General features: G+C 44.4%; 1 protein-coding gene across 2 annotated transcripts; it reads left to right on the top strand.

Moving 5' to 3' along the window:
* Positions 1-1,706: 1,706 nt before the first annotated feature.
* PGAM5 (PGAM family member 5, mitochondrial serine/threonine protein phosphatase) lies at positions 1,707-10,222 on the top strand. Of its 2 annotated transcripts, none has more exons than XM_066603453.1 (6): positions 1,707-1,932; positions 3,674-3,852; positions 4,518-4,643; positions 6,639-6,727; positions 7,295-7,425; positions 9,512-10,222. In XM_066603453.1, the coding sequence occupies exons 1-6, from the start codon at positions 1,793-1,795 to the stop codon at positions 9,660-9,662; spliced, it is 816 nt and encodes a 271-aa protein (XP_066459550.1). In that variant the 5' UTR covers positions 1,707-1,792; the 3' UTR covers positions 9,663-10,222. The 2 variants fall into 2 exon arrangements, with proteins under 2 accessions (XP_066459550.1, XP_066459549.1); XM_066603452.1 differs by having other exon boundaries at positions 7,292-7,425.
* Positions 10,223-19,528: the final 9,306 nt, after the last annotated feature.

The raw sequence follows: 19,528 nt of genomic DNA, 5'->3' as shown, positions 1-19,528 counted from the left end.
ATAATAGTTGGATGGCTGTTAGGCACTTAAGAGTCAGGTGCACAAGCGATCGCCAGCCATCCCACGGACTACGGCCCAACTATTGCCCCTGTGTTTTACACAGGAGCAACAGTCATTCAAGTAAATGGAGGTGGAGCGTCTGGGGTTGTGCCAGCCACCCGCCTGCAGTCACCGAAAACAGAAGTCACTCAAACATTGAGCAGCTTCTGTTTACACGGCCCGATAGTCACCTGGTCTGTAGTCCTGCTAACAACCAAGCCACTTCGACAAGGGATCGATTTCTCACTCAGTGCCAGGTCTGTGACCTCGTAATCAGGAAGATTACCCGAATTCCCTGTTGCCAGCAATAATCACGCAGTGTAAGGGAACCTTAAGTGCCTGACAGTCGTCCCGTGTAGAAGTACCCAAAGGTTCAAAGCCATAGAAACTTCTCGAAATATAATTTATTGAAATGACTAAAAAAAATTTCATGTGGCTCAAGTGGCCATTCATTTTGGTGAGAAATTAAAGACTTTTTAGTTCATTAACTTTTACTGTACCACTACCACACCAGGGGGGAAAGGGCAAAGGGAAAAAGTTACAGGGGTTTTCCAAGCTAGTGGTGGCAGTGGGAAGATGCAGAGTCCAAGAAGAAAACTACCTGCTGCTGAAATGTTCTCCCACCGCACCGCTCTTCTGTTTACAAGTGCTGCAGCGGTCACAATGCTTGTTTACTAATGCGACTGCTGCAGCCAATAGAAGCCCCCATAGGGATGTCACTGATGACATGATATAAGCCTGCTGGGGGCTTCCACACTAGAAGCCCCCATGACAGATTTGTGGGATATCGCTGGCTTTTTGGCCGGGTGATGTCACCTGTCAGATGTCAAAATGACGGTACGGCGCTGTGGTGAGTATATTTATTTTATATAGCTTTGGGCACAGGGGACCTAAAACTATATAAAATAAATAACTCTAAAATCCCTTTAATGCGGTATGGCCACATGGGGCGGGTTTTATGCAGTGGAATTTCTGTGGAATCTGTAGCAAAATCCGCATGTTACACATGAGTTTGCTGTGGATGGCACCTGTTTATTGAAAGACATGAAAATGTGCAGCAAATATTCACGTGCTGCAGCGTTAAAATCCACTCTGCAGGTCAAACTGCAGATTGCTTCAACAGAGTATGCACGAAATTTGTGAAACTGGCATTCACTTTGCTGCTACAGTAATAAGTTGTGGATATTTTACCTGCAAATCGTGGGAAAAGTATCCACAACGTATCCAATCCATCTCCCCTTCTAAATGGGAAGTTCCATTTCATGCATTTATGGCATATCCATAGTATATGCCGTATATTACTGACAGATGTGGGAACCTTACATAGAACTCATAGGGCCCCAGAGAAGCAACCGAATTTATATATATATATATATATATATATATATATATATATATATATATATATATATATATGCTGTAACACTGTATCTCATATAGTATAACACTGTATATATATATATGAGATACAGTGGTACAGCACACCAGTAATTCCCCAATCCGAGCGCGGTGATCCCACTATATCTTGCTACAAGCCCTCCATCATTCCTGTGACAGCTGTGTGCACGAGCAGCCGACCCAGTAGCGCCATCTGTCGAGCAGTGATGGGGCTGCTCTCCCTCCAGCGTCTGCAGCCCAGGAGCCGTGATAGGCCGGACTACACTTCCCACAATGCCTGACGAGCTGGGCGGAGCCGTGTTGCCGCTGCCTTGTGCGGAGTGCTTGCCTGTGTCTATTCATTGGCGTCTTCACCATGTATCTACGCAGAGTTCTGCTAGGAGGATCTGCCGCCACCGCCGCCATCTTCGCCGCTGTAGCAGTAGGGAAAAAAGGAGGAGACTCTACTTGCACGGCGCCGGCAGTCACCGGGAAATGGCACCGGAACTGGGATCGGTGAGGGTGCTTGTGCGCATGTGCAGCCGGCATGGTCCGTGCAGGCTGTGAGCGGTGTGAGTGCTGCAGCCTCCCACCTGGGGGCGCTCATGTTAGAGGGGTCCCAGCCTTGTCAGACAAAGCTTATAACTAATAGTAAGGTGACAGGATGTCCCCATTTAGGTGGCACAGTCCCGCTTTCCCCAGGGTCTCCAGCAGGACGGCCATGTGTCCCGCTTTCTGGACGTCTGTCAGGATGTGGAGTCGCCATTAGGCAGGGTTCACACAGGGCAGATTTGCCGCGGTTTTGCTGCATTTTTTCCGTTGCTTCTGCGGCAAAACCGCTTCAAAGGTTAATTTTGTCTTGCAGATTTTTTTTTTTGCGGAAAAATCCGCAAGCGCTTTTTACTTTTTGCAGCGTATTTTGGTGCGGATTTAGCTGCGTCCATAGAGGTCTATAGACAAAAAAGTGCTGCGGAAAAGACCAAAGAATGAACATGCTGCATCTTTTAAAACCGCGCCGCAGTTGCATTTCCGCACTGCGGCTGTGCGGAAAAAATCCGTCCTGTGAGAACAGCTTTTTGCCCAAACACATTTGTGCTGCATTGCACTGCAAACGCAGCGGTTTTGCCGCAGTGCGGATATGCAACGGCAATCCACGGAAAATCCGCCCTGTGTGAACCCAGCCTTAAGTGATTACTGGCCAGTGTGCCACTGCTCCCCAGCTGGTAATCGCTCTCTGGCGCTGCGGCCGAATGCACACACTGCCCCCCCCCAGCAGCGCTAAGCAGAGGTAAGTATATCGGTCTCAGGGGGGCTACTGTGGGAGTCTCTATTGATACTGGGGCCGGTATAGGGGACCATGTTAGTAATAGTATTGCCACTGAGGCTACTGTGGGGGCTCTATTGCCGTGTTTACCTGATAATAAGCTCTACTACCCTGAATTTGTGGGGGGCTTGAAATATTAGCCCTGCCCTAAAAATAAGCCCTAGCTACACTGCACCTAGCAGGCATCATCCAGGTCCCTCCTGCTGGCCTCTGGCACTCCGTCAGGCTTCTGTGTAGTCCTCAATGCCAATGGGGCATCTCTTGCTGGTGATGGAGCTTGAATACCCCGCCTCTAGCAAGCAATTGCCCTGATTTGTTCAAGAGCGCCAATCAGAGCAGACGCTTGAGGAACCAATCACAGCCAGCCAATGATGTCATTCAGTGAATTTTGAAGGGCTACACAAAAGCCTGCTGGAGCGTCGCAGCCCAGCCGGAGGGACCTTAATGGCACCTGCTAGGTGAGTATAAGACACCCCCTGAAAATAAGACCCCATGCCTCTTTTTGGGTGAAAATTAATGACCGGGTCCTATGGCCGATGAGTGGGAAGGACAGTGTGTGTGGTGGGAAATAGGTACAGGGACATGCTGCTTTTTTGCCATTGGGGCAGGTCTGTGTGTGGGAGGGGGACATGCTGTTTGTTGCCATTGGGGCATGGTTTCCAATGGACTAAGGACTATGTCCATGGAGTATATGCACTCTAACAATTAGCAGACTTGTGAATGTAACTCTGGATTTGAATAGGAAGTCGAGGAGTGCATAACAGGTAAAATAAGGAATATTCTAGCAGATAACGCCAATGTTTCTCTGCCCCGGGGTTATTGTGAAATGTGTTACTTTTCCTTAAGTTATGAAAGCTGAGGGAAGCCTTGTAGATCTCGCTGCTGCAGGAGGGCCTTCTAATGAAGCATCTGTTGTTTTGTGATATTTTATAGCCGAGAGCCGAAGTGTCTGATGAATCCGAGCGAGATCAATAGTGAGATTGGAGAGGAGGAGCTCAAATCGCGCCTGAATAAGTACAAGGCCAAAGCCACTCGTCACATCTTTCTTATAAGACATTCGCAATACAAGCTGGATGGCAAGACTGATGCGGACAGAATTCTTACTTGTCTTGGTTAGTATGTTTATAAGTACTTTAAATATAGTTCAGTTGGGCCGTCTGCACGCGAGCAGATATCTGCCGCAGATCCGCAGCAAATACCGCTTGGAACAAGCTATGTAAAAGCGATTCTACCAATTGCAATTTCCGCTTGTCTGACAGAGGACGCCAGCTACGGTCAGGGCTGGTCTCCACTGCGGGCTTCGGCATGCGGAATCCGACCCGTTTGTGTGCAGGCAACCTTGAAGTTTCTAGCTCCGTTGAGAACAGAATTCTTCCTAATTGGGTCCATCTACAATGGATGAGTTGTTGGGCAAACGTGACCGGCAGGTCGTCCCAGTGCTGCTCACTCTTGTACTGTTTAACAGGAGCGAGTACCGCTGGCATCTCTCACAGTGTTGGCGGAATGGAGACGGTGCGGGCCGAGGAGCGTTCTTCTCTCACTGACCCTAATCATCATGTTATGATGTTCAAAGGTGCATAAAACCTTCATGAACTGACTAGATTAATGAATGAACATGAAATGGGAAGTTTAGAACCATCTACAATTATAGTGTTAGAAAATGGAAGGGAGAGGCCAAATCCTGACAAATACACTGAATTCCACTTAATGGCAGACTGTAAATTCTGCAAGAAGAATAAGAATTGTATAGGCGAGCACTTATGCTGTTTTGCTGCAGGTCGTGAACAAGCTGAGCTCACTGGACAACGGCTGGCATGCCTAGGACTGAAGTACAATCAGATTGTTCATTCATCTATGACGAGAGCCAGAGAGACGACGGAAATCATCAGCAAATACCTGCCAGGTAAGAGGAGCAGTCGTTCTATTGTTATGGCCTACAATTCTAAATATAGCCTTATTACATTTTGGTAATGTGAAAATGGAACAGCTGACCCAGGTCTAAGCAGTTGGCTATTGGAAGGGGTTCCTATGTTGTAATCATGGGATGCCGAAGACTTCTCATGGCAGCCTGGGGCCTAGTGCAGGTTCACAGGCCTGCCATGGATTAATATACTACCATATTAAGGCTATCAGTAAAGTACAATATACTGCAATACCAAAGTATTGCAGTATATTGTACAAGCAAAACATTGAAAAATAAAAAGAAAAGCTCAATCCTATAACACAATTTTCAGCTCAATCCTATAACACAATTTTCAAATAAAAAATCAAACCAAAAAAGACATTATAAATATCGCTGCGTCACTAAAACTTTGAACTAATTAAAATCAAAATTTCTATCCTGCACCGTAAATATTGTAAAAAAAAAAAACAAACGCTAGAATTGTGGTTTTATGAGCACCTTGTCAGTCAAAAAACCTGAATAAAGTGTTCAAAACGTCATATGTACCCAAAACCAGTACCAATAAAAGCCACAGCTTTGGGCTCATGCCCTTAGCGTTTTGCGCATTACAGCCCATACGCTCTGGCAGAGACCACGTATGGGCTGAGTATGGCACAGCGTATGCCCGTGAATCTAATGCCTCGGACTTGCGCAGTGTGATTTAATTTTTTAATTCTCTGCTCTGTTTAGAGTGGGGATGCGTATCAAAACGATGCCCGTATGCAATGTATTGCATATGGACAGCATATCATACGCAGAGAGATGATACATGCTGCGATTTTATTTCTTTTGCGTATGGATACGCTGTGTCCACATGCCGGTGTGCATGGAAGAATGAAAGTCCATTGGCTTTCATTGCCTCCAATCACCGCGTATCATGCGCACGTGTAATACACAGTGAAAACACGGTCATGGACATGACCCCTTAGACCACCCAAAAAAGCCCCATCAATGCAGAAATTAAAGGAAGCATTTCACCTTGTTTTTTGCCTAGTAGCAGAATATACTTCTACATGTTGAACATCCTGAGGAATGCAGTGGTAACTTTTATCTTGTTCCCTTCTCGCTCCCATCTTGGGATATCGCCCCGGAAGCTGTTTGCACATATATCGTGGTGTGGTACTTGGCTGCGGACCATCCGGGTGGTCTCGCTCTACTGGCAGTCTGGGCCTTCTCCTGTTCAACTACAAAATGCTATGCTGAGTGACGTCTTCAGCTCGGCCTGCTGCAGATGTCATGCGTTCCACTTTCTCAGCACTGATCATTTGGGTGCCTGTGCCGTGACTCCTGCTTGGGTCTGAATGATGTCACGTGCCATAATCGGTGCAGTGAAAGGTGGAGCCGTTGCTTGGCAAGTAAGAGGGCATTTTTTAGTTGAACAGGTGGAGAGAGAGCCTGTACCGCTTATAGAGGTGGACCACAAATCAGAACAAAGGTACCGCTGGATTCCTTATGTTGCACACGTAAAAGTGTATTTAAAATAATGTATGTATAGTTTAGTGTTGTTCATTAAAGGATACTTTGGGTAGAAAAAAAAAATAACCAAAACATGCTATATTAAAAACATTTTTAAAAAAAAGTCATACCTGCCACACCCTATGTCACAGGGCCATGTGACCACTACAGTTAATTACTGAATGCATGTAACTGTATTAGCTGCCAACTGGCTGCAGCGGTCACATGTCCCTATGATGGATGTCATCGCTGGAGCCAGGGGAGTAGTGCAGTAGGGGACGTGGTACCATCAGAATGGGAGCTGCAGGGGATTGGGTGAGTGACTTTTTTTTTTTTTCTTTTAAACCTAACCACCCCTATATCTGTTTGCTGTGCTGCCTGTTGTGAGCAGTCTGCTACTTTCCCCGTTATTGGTATCGCTATATTTCTAGCTCCCAGCTATAGTGATTGCAATTAATAATGTTGCATTTTTTTTATTTTTGTTCTACGCAACATCTGTAGGTGTTAAAAAAAGTAGCTCTGACTTGCTTCGTGAAGGAGCTCCCATTCAACCCGAACCCCCTGTCTCTCACTGGAAGCCAGATGTTGAGGTAAGTAGTGTTTCCTGTTTCTATATGCATATATTATGAGTAAGGCTGGCGGTACACAAACGGATTTGCATTGCGAAATCTGTGGTTGGCGTCTGCAGCAAATACCGTTCAGAACATGCTATACAAAGTCGCTTTTTCCTATACACCTGCGGAAAGGAATTGTGATTTCCGTGAGCAGAGAAAAAAACGCAGCTCGTTCTATTTTTCTGCGGGTTCCGTACGGACGGTTTCCAATAAAGTCAATCTAAGCCGTCCGACCCACAGCCTATCAGTAATTGACATTGCGGATAATTCACGGGTACCCGTGTCATAGCCTAACGACTGCACGGGAAAAACTAATTTAAAAAAAATTTGTGTTGTGCATGACTGACAATGAGCATCTGTGGTCGTCCACAATACAGGATTGAACAGGTACGCAGGGTCACTGGCCACTCTTGGAGACTGATCCCATATGAATTCAAAGAGTGTCCTACCATGGCTCCATACAACACTGAGATTGTATGGATCCATGCTACAGTTTAATCTATGCTAATGTTGACCCACTGACCATGTGACTGTCTCTAGCAGTATTATGTGGATGGACCCCGTATTGAGGCTGCATTCAGGAATTTCATTCATCGAGCTGATCCCAAACAAGAAGAGGATAGTTATGAGATCATTATTTGCCACGCCAATGTCATACGCTACCTAGTGTGCAGGTAACGTAACATTGAATTCTGTTCTTTATTTCATTTTTTTCTTCTGCTACAGAATTTACCTCCTTTTTAACAATTGTTTTTTGAATATAAAGTTGTATTTGGATAACATGATGTTGACGCCTCAATGACATTCAGTACATTTTTATACTCCAACTCCTTAGTCATGGATTTTTCACTTTTTATAATCCTTGCATTCCAGGAGCCATAACGTTTTAGTTTTTTTCTGTCGAGCCGTATGAGGGCTTGTTTTTTGCGGACAAGTTGTACTTTTAATGGCATCCTATTTAGGTACATGTATTTGTATAACTTTTTTTAGGGGGGGTTGAGGGAAAGAAAAAATTCTGTCATTTGTGTGATTTCGTTTTTGCAGCATGCGATGTGCAAAAAAAATAGTCCCATGTGGCACAGAGTGCTATGGCAGCAGAAATGCAGTCCTATACTCTCGCTCATGACCTGAAGGTTGCGAGTTAAATCCCTGCATAGTTCAGATAGCTGGCTTAAGGTTGACTGCTCTGAATTACCTGAAAGTGCTGCAGAATAAACTGGCGCTATACAAATAAACAAGATTTATATTTTAATGTGATCACATTTATTCTCTGGGTCTGCATGATTTTAGCTATAGCAAATTTTATAAAGTGTTTTGGTTTTTTTTGTGGGGGGGTGTGTGTGTGTGTGTTTTTTTTTGTATACAAAAAACATTTAAAAATACATTTTGAAAAAGTTGCAGAAAATAAAAACTATATAAAATGTGTTGTACTGGGCTGCAGAATTAATTTAACATATTATTTATACTGCATGGTGAATGCTGGTGAAAATAAAAACATTCCAAAATTGCAGATTTAGTCTTGCCTCTAGAAAGAAAAATGGAATAAAAAGCAATCAAAATGTTATAGATTTCCTAAAAATTGGATATATGAAGACTAGAGTTCATCCCGCAAAAAACAAGACCCCGTAGAGCTCCATCGGGGGAAAAATAAAAATGCTAGGGCTCTTAGAGTAATTGTTGAGCAAATAATATAAATGTGTATATATAATTTTTAGTCACTGCATTCAAAGACCTAATGTTGTTTTTTTTTTTTCTTGCTTTGTCAACTGTTAGGTTTTATTTATTTGTTGATCCATGTGAAATTTTGACAAGTTTTTATAATGCTTTTTGTAAGGCAAAAATAGCTTTATTGACCAAGTTGTGGTTTTTTTTTTCTTTGTTTTTATATTTCTCCTTGACGTGCAATGTATGGGTCAAATAATGTACTATTTTTTTTTTCTCTGTCATAACGAGTGCAGCAATGCCGTGTGTGTGTGTGTGTGTGTGTGTGTGTGTGTGTGTGTGTGTGTGTGTGTGTTACATAGTAAAGGGGAATTTTGACATACTTGTCATGAGTGTGGTTTTAACTTTTTTTTATTTTTGTCCCACTAGGGGACTTGATTATCAGCCTCTTTTCTCACTCTTCTAATACACTACTACACTTCAGTGTCATCCAGAGACTATAGGTCACCGTAGCTGGCAGACCCAGAGGCAATGGCCAAACCTCTGGGTGCCATAGCAACTCTTTTTTACATGCTGCGGTCGCACTGACCGTGGTTTGTAAGGGGGTTAAATAGCGGGAATCAAAAGTCTCTTCGGTCCCCGCTATTAGAGAAAGTGCCAGACTCTTCTTTTAGTACCTGCTCCCCCCGACACGGGAGATCTGTGCCAGGCTGCTAATGCAACACCGTCTTTTAACGGCCGCTGTCAAAATACGTATGGGCGGCCGTTTAGGGGTTAAGATGTGGCTCTTTCTGCAGATTTGCAGAGGATGACTGTGTGGTGAAATTCTGCAGCTGAATCTTCTTCCGCTACATTGGCAAATTGTAGAACTCTTCATTACACAATACATAAGCTATATTTATTGAAACCGTAACATCCCTTTTAAAGAAGCTTTCAATGTATGAAAATGCAGCAAAAAAAAAAATGTTTGGGTGCTTTATGGATGAATTGCACCCCGAATTCCCCACTGGTACTATGTGAGAATGATACTTAGGACTGATTTTCACTGAGAGAAGTTCTTGTAGACTTAATGTGTTCTACCTTTCTGTTCCCGCACAGGGCATTACAGCTACCCCCACAAGCATGGCTTCGCATGTCACTTAATAACTGCAGCATTACTTATTTGGTGATCCGTCCCAACGGTAATGTCTCCTTGAGGATGCTCGGTGACTCTGGTTTTATGCCTCCAGAAAAACTCAGCCGAACGTAAGGATGACGGCTCGCTGCCCTCTCCAGCTCCTCACTGCCTGCCCTGACGATATCTGGATGAGAGCTAATGCTGCATTATGTAGAACCAGCAAACCAGTCTCCGTGCCTTCATCAGGGATTGACAAGTATTACTGGTGTCTTCTTTTTTTGGGGGCGGTGGTCCTGTAATTGGAAATGAAGAAAAACATGAGGCAGATATGAGATACCTAGGACTTTGCACATTAAGGAGGTCTCCATTTTTATTATACAGGCTCCACTTATATCTGTAAACCAGTAAGTAATGTATGGGATGGATAAAAAGACAAAACACCGTTTTTTAACACACAACTTGGTTGTCTTTTTGTAGTTGACATCACTATTTTTATCCCACAATATTTTATGCATGGAAGTGAATGGGAGATATGTTCACACGTGGGATCTACCCATGAAGAATGCTAAATGTCACAATCATAACTATAGAGATGAAAGAGCATTTTTTTAACTCTACCTAATCTCTCGTTTTGCTGATATATCTAAAAGCAAACCTCAAATATGGTATACAAATAAATGCTCATGCATATGGCTGCATTTCAGATCTGTAATACCGTGCCCAATACTGTACCTTAGTGGGTCTCTGACTTAATACATGGACACTTGTGATTTCAAATGGAATCTAAAAAGTTTGTATTCCATTGCATGCTGCACTGCTTCTAGAGCCGAATCTGGTGCCTAGAGGACTTCTAGGGATGTGGTGCAGTCCAGTGTCAGTGCACATGGCTTTATGTATGTGGTGTAATAGGCAAATGTGTGATATGGACTGGTAAAACATGAAATGTGCCCTTCTCTATCCTGTCTCGGGACCAAGCTAGTTACCTCAAGCAACATAACACTTCTTGGCATGTTCTCATCAAACGCTCTATTATTTGGTAGTGAGTTTTTTTTGTTTGTTTATTTTTCCTCATAAATTTTCTCTCCTCAGGTTTAAAATTTGCTGTAATTTTTATAACCGTAGAAGTGAGAAACAAAATCAATTTCTTGCAAAAAGTGAGCACAGACATGACTGAATGAATTTCACGTCCGTTGCATTGGGGGGACCGGGCTATTTTCACTAGGAGGCAGACACTAAGCAAAAAAAATGTTAACTCCTCCTGTCAGCTATAAATGCATACATAAATCAAGGTGGGACCTGCAGCTCGACGGTCATGGCATAGGCAGCGAAAATTCTGACAAGGGCTAAGTTACTACCTTCCAGGCTTTTCGGCGGTTCACATTCCAGGCGTGGATAATTGGATAGCCTATTTTATAAGCAGAAAGGCAGTTAACCTGGTAAAATGGGAGTTACATCCCCAAGTGTTACAAGCACTTTGTCAAAAATGGGGTCACCTGGATGGTGATCTGATAGTGTTCAGAATGAAGCTCAAACTCCCGAACTTTGTGTCCAGGTCTCAGGATTCCCAGGCTTGACCAATGGATGCCCTCCTAATTCCTTGGACCAACTTCCAGTTCTTGTACGTCTTCACCCCATGACTTCTAAAGAAGGTCAAGATGGAAGGCCTCTGGGTGATTCTCATCGCTCCAGACTGGCCTTGATGTACGTGGATCCCTTCAGACTATGATTAAGGCTTGGATGCCCCTTTCAGGGTTTAGCATTGTGTCTGTGGACGGTGCAATTTCCAACCTATGTATTTTTTTGCTATCCCGCCTTCTGCCCTTCTTCAGGAAGGTCTGGATATGAGATTGGGCTTCAGCTCCCTGAAGGATCAGATTTCTGTGATGTACATTCTGTTTCAACGTACCCTGGCTTCTCAGTGTTCCTCCTCTCTATAAGGAGTTGCCCATACTGTTCCCCTGCCTCACCTTGGGACCTCAATATGGTACTGGATGCCATGCAGTCTAATCCATTTGAGTTATTACGCAGCATTCTGGCTCGTCTTGCGTCCTGCAGAGTAGTCTTTTTGGTGGCGATCACTTCCATCCGCCGGGTCTTTGAGCTGACAGCCTATTAGACAAACCTCTATTCAACATCTTCCATTAGGACAAGTTGGTCCTGCATCCTGTGTCATCCTTTCTTCCTAAGGCACTGTCACCTTCCACATTTAACACACAGTCTTGCCTTGATTCTGCCTCTCAGCCACTCATTTGAGGGAATATGCTCTAGCTCTGTGTTTTGTTTTTTTTGTTTTTTTGTGGGGCAGCCTTTTTTATTTTCTGTTTGTGGATGCAGAAAAGTTGACTGGACAGTTGTCTCCTGGGGCTGTTTGTTTATCAACCTCATTCACACGTAGTCCAAGTGAGGGTTTGATTTTTAGCTGGGTGTTTTTGACTGAAACAATTCCTTAAGAGAACATGTCGACGTGTGGAGGGGTTTATGTGGCAGGTGGTGAATTACTGTTATGGCTCTTCTATGAGGCATTTGGAGAATGAGCTTTTTGATGTGATTTTTGGATGCTACACAAAAGGCGCTTGATGTGGTGATAATTTACAGAACAGAAGGGTACAAATCTGGCAAAACATAGCTTGCCTAGGGTATCTAGCAGTGTCCTATTGGGTATAAGAGTACCCTAGATGGTTTCCAAGCTGTAGTGTGTCAAGTTTTATCCATCAGTATTGCTATGTGTTAATGCACTCTTGTTAAGTGCAATTGCCTCATTTTTAGCCCCTGTAAGAGTGTGTTCTGTATGGGTAATGATGGCTCTTTTAAATCTTGACCGTATTTGGCTGGTTAGCATTATCTTTTCGTGAAGTGGTTTAACATGGGCTGATAGCTGCGTGAACAATTGCTCAAAAGAGTGATATGGGGTGACTGCTGTGAACATGGAACCCGACAGGCCAAGTAAGCTAGAATTGCTTACTTGTTGGGAATTGTATGGGTTTTTGCTCGCCTAAAAACCAAGTGACTATTGGCCCGTGTAAACAAGTGGTTCATCTATGCGCTCCACCTCCATTCACTGAACGACAATTGCTCCTGTGCCTTCACGCTGGAGCAACAGTCAGCCCACCCTTTGTGTGTCGGACCTTTGCTGGAGTCGCTGTGTATACAGTACTTTCATCTTTAGGGATGTCTATCAATAAAACATTCAGCATACAGCAGGTTGTCCATGTTCACTGTGGCTGGGCTGTATCCCTGTTATGTTTTAATTCTGCCTTTTAGTATAATGAGCTGGTGTGACGATCAGGTCCCCTTGTCCGTGAGGCACTTATCCAGAGGCATACGGTGCTCTTGGTACTTGCGTTTCAGCAGTCTCTCCCTCCCAGCGGTTGGTGAATGGTAGACTGTTCAGTCATTTGTGTCGCTCCGCCAAGGGGCTAGTAGTCCGCACTTCCTTCACTGATGATCACTGCAGGACCTGGTAGAATTGGACAGTCTATGTCCACAGTAGCTAAGGGCAGAGTGTCGTGTTGCTGTCTTTCCCGACTGGCTGCTGGCTGGCCTGTCTCTGGGGTGTATTGGAACGCTCTATGGGTACTATTACGTGGGACGATTGTCGTTCCTGTGCTTTTACATAGGAGAGATAATCGCTCACTGAAGGGAGGTAAAGTCCACTGGGGATCTTTTCTGACCGCTCGCCTCCATTTAGAGTCAACAGTCAGTTGTTCATAGGTGAATGACCGCCTCTTTACATGGACAGACAGTTGCTTTGTTTTTAGGTGAGCTGTAAACTAAGTGACTGACGAGCGATTCTCACTCATTTGCCCTGTTGTGTTGGGTGCCATATTTACACGGGACGACTGTTGCCCATAATCACTCTCTTGAGCAATCACTTAGATTACTATCAGCCCTTGCAAAAGTACCCTAACTTATTTCCTCACACCTGCCCTTGGAACCTAATAGTCAGACTGTGGAAATTTTATTGCTTAGTAATTAGAGATGAGCGAACACGTTCGGCCCCGCCCCTTTTTCGCCCGAACACCGAACTTTGCGAACACCTCGGTGTTCGGGCGAAAAAGTTCGGGGGCCGCCGTGGCAGCGCGGGGGGGTGCGGCGGGGAGCGGGGGGGAGAGGGAGAGAGAGAGGGCTCCCCCCTGTTCCCCGCTACTGCCGCCCGCGCCGCCGCGCATCTCCCCGCCCCCCGGCGGCACCCGGACACTTACGCGCGAACACTCCAGTGTTCGCTAAAGCCGGTGTCCGGGTGCGGATGTGTCCGTTACGGACACGTTCGCTCATCTCTATTAGTAATGATTGGCATCCACTCTCGTTGTTGGCACTAAAAATTCAGTTCTTGCAAACAGAATTTTAAAAATTGTAGATGCTACTAACAGATTTAGTTATAAAAATGCAATATTCATTGTTTTTAGCTTTTTCCTATTCAATTGTCACATCCTCTACTTTGCTATAATTTGTAAACCTGGCCAATGGATTTTATAAAATTAAAGTGTATTTGTATTTAATTGTTTCGTTTTTTTTGTAGTAAGTTTTATGCATTTTGTATGTGGTACTTAGCATTGTTAGGATATGTTTACACTCTGCAGAGCCTGTTTGCCTATGCTCTAAGACAGTCCTTGGCACATAAATAGATTCATAGACCCTCATTAACTTTTGTCACTGGATAAGCATATACTAGTAATTATTAGGAAATAGTACCAGTGTTTCTGGTAGCGCAATGCGCCACACAGCTCTGCTACATGCCTGTCACACACAGCTCTGCTACGTTGCTTTTGTGTATAAGTTGCATGTGATTTACTAACTTCAGCAGCTCGCTGAGGAGACATGTTTGCTCGTAGCTTTCACATATGAGCTGTATGTGTTTTACAAACTTCAACTGGTGGCTGAGGTGAAATTTATGGCTGGTCGCTGTGTCATGTAAGCTGCATTAGCTTCACGGCGGCGCTGAACCCTCTGTGGTGACATGTTTGCACAACAGCGACAATTAGATGAAGGCTGGACTGGTGTTGGCGGCATTAGCACTTGAGATGACATGATATCACGTTCAGATGTGAAGGACTATGCTTCATTGTTGTTCAATATATACCGCCAGCATGTATGTAAACATTTGTGAGGTGTCCTTTTATTGGAGTCTCCACACAGGTGTCCAGGTGTCTCACAACATACAAACTGCCAACTGAGTACTGCTGTATCCATAGCAACTGAGGGCATGGGGATTTGTGGGGGATATAGTCCACACATAATCCCTCATTTAGCTGAGACCATGTGACTGATCACATGACAGTGACATCAGCACACAAGCTATGTATGTGTAAATTTGTGAAGTGTAATTTATTGGAGTCTCCACACAGGTGTCCAGATGTCTCACAAGCAGGTACAAACTGACAGACTGAGTACTTCCGTATCCATAGCAACTGAGGCCACATGGGTTTGTGGGGGATGTGGCCTGCCCATAACTTCTTATTCAGTGCAGGAGGATGATAAAGAGCTTGTGATCAGTGGGTGGAGCTAAGAGCCGGTATAACTGACTTTACAGTTGCTGTCAAGGCTCTGCGTGTAACACGCACACAAATTTGGCAGACAAGTGGTCGTTAGTAGTTTGACTAGTAATTATTAGGACATTTATAGTAGCATTGTTTCTGGTGGCTCACACTAGCTTGATTACCACAAAAGACAAACACAGCTTGGCTCCTCCCACAGCAGTGACATCACCGCAGGTCCTTCAGCCCACTGGATCGATGTGGTAGGTCAATGTCAGGACTGCTGAGTTGTGTAGGAAATTATAGTACCATTGTTTCTGGTGGCGCAATGCGCCACACAGTTCTGCTATACCTCACACAAAGCTTGGCTCCTCCCACAACAGTGACATCACCACAGGTCCTTTAGCCCACCGGATCTCTGTGGTAGGTTGTTGTCTTCTGCCAGGACTGCTGAGTTGTGTCTTCTGAGATAACTGCTTAGTTGTATTCTCAGTATGTTCTTTTTGTCCTCCCCTTCCAAGAGCCATAACTGTGGTGTTCTTCTGTCAGTCAGACTCTGTTTTTTATATATGTTGTAGGACCTTCGATGGTGTCAGCAGGGGGCGGCGCATCAGAAGCACTCACTCACATACTACAGACAAGTGGTCGTTAGTAGTTTGATTAGGTAATCCTCCAGATGCATACCACTAATGGAAATTTTCAATGCAATATGAACACAACCTCAAATGGAATGAGTGCTCAGAAAATGAGCTATTGTTGAAATCAAACTTTTAACTTTATGTACAGACTGTATAGTAAAGCTCACGCTTCAGATCCATGCAAGTATGTATGTAATGCCAAATCTAACTGTTAGGTAAAAAGCCAGTTATTCTGACCACTGGGGCAAGTCCAACCCACATTTATTAAACCGAAGAACAAGGCTCAATGTGTTTTGGAGTGGGGTATGGTTCCTCCAGCAGGAGAAGGACAAGGCAGGTGTAGGATGAGACTCCTCAGAGGATGGATGAGTTAAAGGGGTTGTCTGGTCTTGCAGCTCAGCTCCCATTAACTTCACTTCAATGAAGCTGAACAACAATAACATTCAACCTAATGGACAAGTATGGTGCTGTTTTTGGAAGAAAGTAGCCATGTTTTTCTAACCCTAGCCAACCCCTTTTAAGAAGGTGGGGGGCTAGGGGAAACTGCCTAAATTGTACTCACAGCACCCCAGCAAGCAACTGTTTTGTTTTTTCCCCGCGGAAGCCACAGCCAGGCCGTCATTTCCCTTGCAGAGGTAGCTGCTGGTAAAATGTAATAATACAGGAAGGCAGGCTGGGCAATCAAATTAATTCCCCATTTCAGTTAAGCACAACTCTAATTTTCATCAGGATAGTGAAATCAATATTTTGTAGGTGGAGCCGATATTGGGGCCGAGGGGAGATGGCGGCCAGCTGGTGGACAAGAAGTTGTAGAGGAGGCAGTGTGACAGTGAAGGTGATGGCTAGAGTATTGTATGAGCAGATGTGATTGGTCGGGGCATTGGTCAACTCTAAATCTTCTGCAGGGTTCTGCACTGGTGATGGCATCTGCTGTGCAGAGGTTTAATGGAAGTTAGAGCAGCAGCCCGAACTGTTAGCGGAATCCAGTCTGTATATCTGTGAGGCATGACCCAGTTTGTATGAAAGTTCAGGCTGCTGCTACCGTATAACTTGCACTGAAATTCAATGGAGCAAACACAGACAGCACACTATAGAATCCTGCAGATGATCCAGAGATAAGCAGTGTCCTGACCCTTCACATCAGCTTACTACAGCAGAAGTATCCAGCAACTTGTTATCACAAGAAAGAATAATTAGTTTTTACCTAATACACAATTCACAAAAAGGGAAAAATTCCTATCTCTGATGTTAATGGCATATCAATGGGATAGTCCATAAAAGTCTGATAGATGCAAGTTCCACATTTGGGACTTACAACTGGCCCCTCCCACACCACTATGACCTCCCCAGCCCACCTAAACCTGATCGTCAGGATTACAAAACAATCAATAGAAGTGAATGTGACTGACAGCTCTAGCTCACTGTTGGGTTATTTTTTAAAATTGAGATTACTGAAAGTCCTCAGCACTGGGCTATAATTGACTTCTGTAATGCAGTTCACCGGTTTCTGCTGTAGGGATCTACATGGTGTTTTATGCAAATGGTAAAATTGGGAACAATGCCTCGGCAGATCCACCTATTGGAAGGCAGCATTCCTGCAACTCAGTGACTTGCAACAATGATTGGGAATATAAACCAAAGCCAGAATTTTCTCCAGAAGGAAAACGTAAACCATACAATGAAGCTGCCTACCAATAGGTGGCGCTGCAGAGGCATTGTTCCATCTTACCATTTGCATAAATTCCCAGAGAAGCATAGCTGGCCTTAGGGCAAGCACCAGGCGAGAAGATTTAAAAGGAGAAACCATACCTTTCCTGATGTACATGTCTCTATACAGTAGATATATCTGTAAAGTGAGAAAATACCAAGAGAAATGAGCCAGCTGTATCTATCTCGGGCTGGACTGCAGATAGATTCTTAGACCTTTGGATGTGGTCGTGTTTTAACCCTTTCTGCAATAGAGCCTGTGATATAGCCCTTTGAACCTGGAATTGCATATACCTGAAGCCCTCACCTCCAACTGTTTCTCAGACTGCATTGCAAATAGAGCTTTGATTTTAGTTTTAGGGTGCATTCACATATAGGCTCAGTGGTTAGCACTTGCCTTGTAGCGCTGGGGTCTCCAGGTTCAAATCTGATTTTAAGAACATCGGCATAAAGTTTGTATGTTTGTTTTTTTTCCCCCCTGTGTTTGCGTGTTTTCTCTAGCTACTCTGGTTCCCTTCCACACTCCAAAAACATACTAATAGGTGAATGTAAAAATTGTGAGCCCCAATGAGGACAGAACCCAGAATGTTAATTGATGTAATACGTATGCGCTTTATAAATAAAGCTATTAGCTGTATGAGTAGTCAATTGGTTTTAGCATGTATTTAGCTGAAGGGTTAATTGGTTTTAGCATTTACTTGAATATTGTTTCCATTCCTAATAAATAGGAAATGCGCAGAGCCTCTCTAACAGAGACCTCACAAGTGATATAATGGTTGTATATGTCTTATTACATGATTTTTTTTTTTTCCTTAAAAAAAAAAATCATGTCATATGTTGTATTTTAAAAAAAGTTATTTCAGACAAAGAAAGGATAAAGACTCTCAAACCCTGGGGTTGATGGATAAATCCATGACTCCTACAGATTGTTTACTGCATATGATGTATGCTAAGTGTGAGATTGTTTTGTTATTCCATATCTTGTTGATCTACTAATTGTTTATCCTATTTGTATCCTTTAGATCTTGTATGTCTTTTTGGTAATATCTTGTATGTTTTATATCTCTTTGAAATCTTTTGATATCTTGTATGTAAATCCACATTCTATCATTGTTAGTAAACTTCATTCACATCGAGTCCGTATATATGTGAACCTATTTGTTCTCATATCTTGAGGTCCATTTACACATAATGAGTGTTGTGTGTCATGGTATTAGTGTATCTTGATACCACCAGAAGTCCTGGTGGAGGCAAGATACAAGGAGTTTGACAGGGTTGACGCCCCGTTTGTGATTTGCTGCAGAGCACTATCCCCTTTCTCAGACTCACAGGTCCTGGTGTTTTTCCCAGTGCTGAGTATAGCAGGCGTCCAAGCAGCCACGCTTTCACTGTCCCTGCCGGCCCGTTTTCGGCCTCACAGAATTTCCTGCTGGCCCGGCTGTCACCTCTGCTGCGTTACAAGGGGCCACTGTGACTGTCCCTGTGGACCCTTCCGCGCTGGGAGTGTAGGGGAGCTGTGGGAGGACAGCAACGGCAAACTTGAGTATACATGTCCCCCCACCAACTCTGCACAGCTCAGTTACATGCGTCTGAAGTCTTGAGCGGTGACCGGTGCGCCCCACACCACAGCTGAAGTTCGCCGGTCAGCGCTCCCTGTCACAGCAGCGCTGCAGAGTGCAGGGTGACTGATCTCTACTACCTCGTCCACTGACCACCACAATGGCTCATTAGTACTGCGCGCTGCCTCTCAGCCATCCTCCACGGCGGCCGGCGCTGGCTACAGGAACTGTGAGGGCGAGGCCGGGGAGAATGCAGGACAGCCAATCCGTAACAGAGGGCGTCAACCCCCCCGTCAAAAAAAAACCTTGCAGCTTGGCTCCACCTGTACCTGTGGTGTCAAGCCACACTAATATCATGTGTCACTCGTCACGGTGATGTTCACTCTGCACAGGAGCGAGTATCACTGGCTCACTCACCGCTCAACCACTCCCACCACCCCCAATATTCACTTCTGCATGATTTTACACAGGACAATGATCGTTCAAACCTTGCAAGAGCGTGGGGTTTTGAACAACCAGAATGATGATAATCTTGTGGGGGGAGAATGGAAGAGCCAGGAGCAGGAACTGAGCTCCCGCCCCCTCTCTACCCCTCTGCTTTATTTGCAATGAAAGGAGGC

This window comes from Eleutherodactylus coqui, chromosome 5 (assembly GCF_035609145.1).
Source record: "Eleutherodactylus coqui strain aEleCoq1 chromosome 5, aEleCoq1.hap1, whole genome shotgun sequence".
Classification (NCBI taxonomy): Eukaryota; Metazoa; Chordata; class Amphibia; order Anura; family Eleutherodactylidae; genus Eleutherodactylus; species Eleutherodactylus coqui.
The sequence above is the reverse complement of the archived record's forward strand: the minus strand, read 5'-3'. Positions and strand labels throughout refer to the sequence as shown.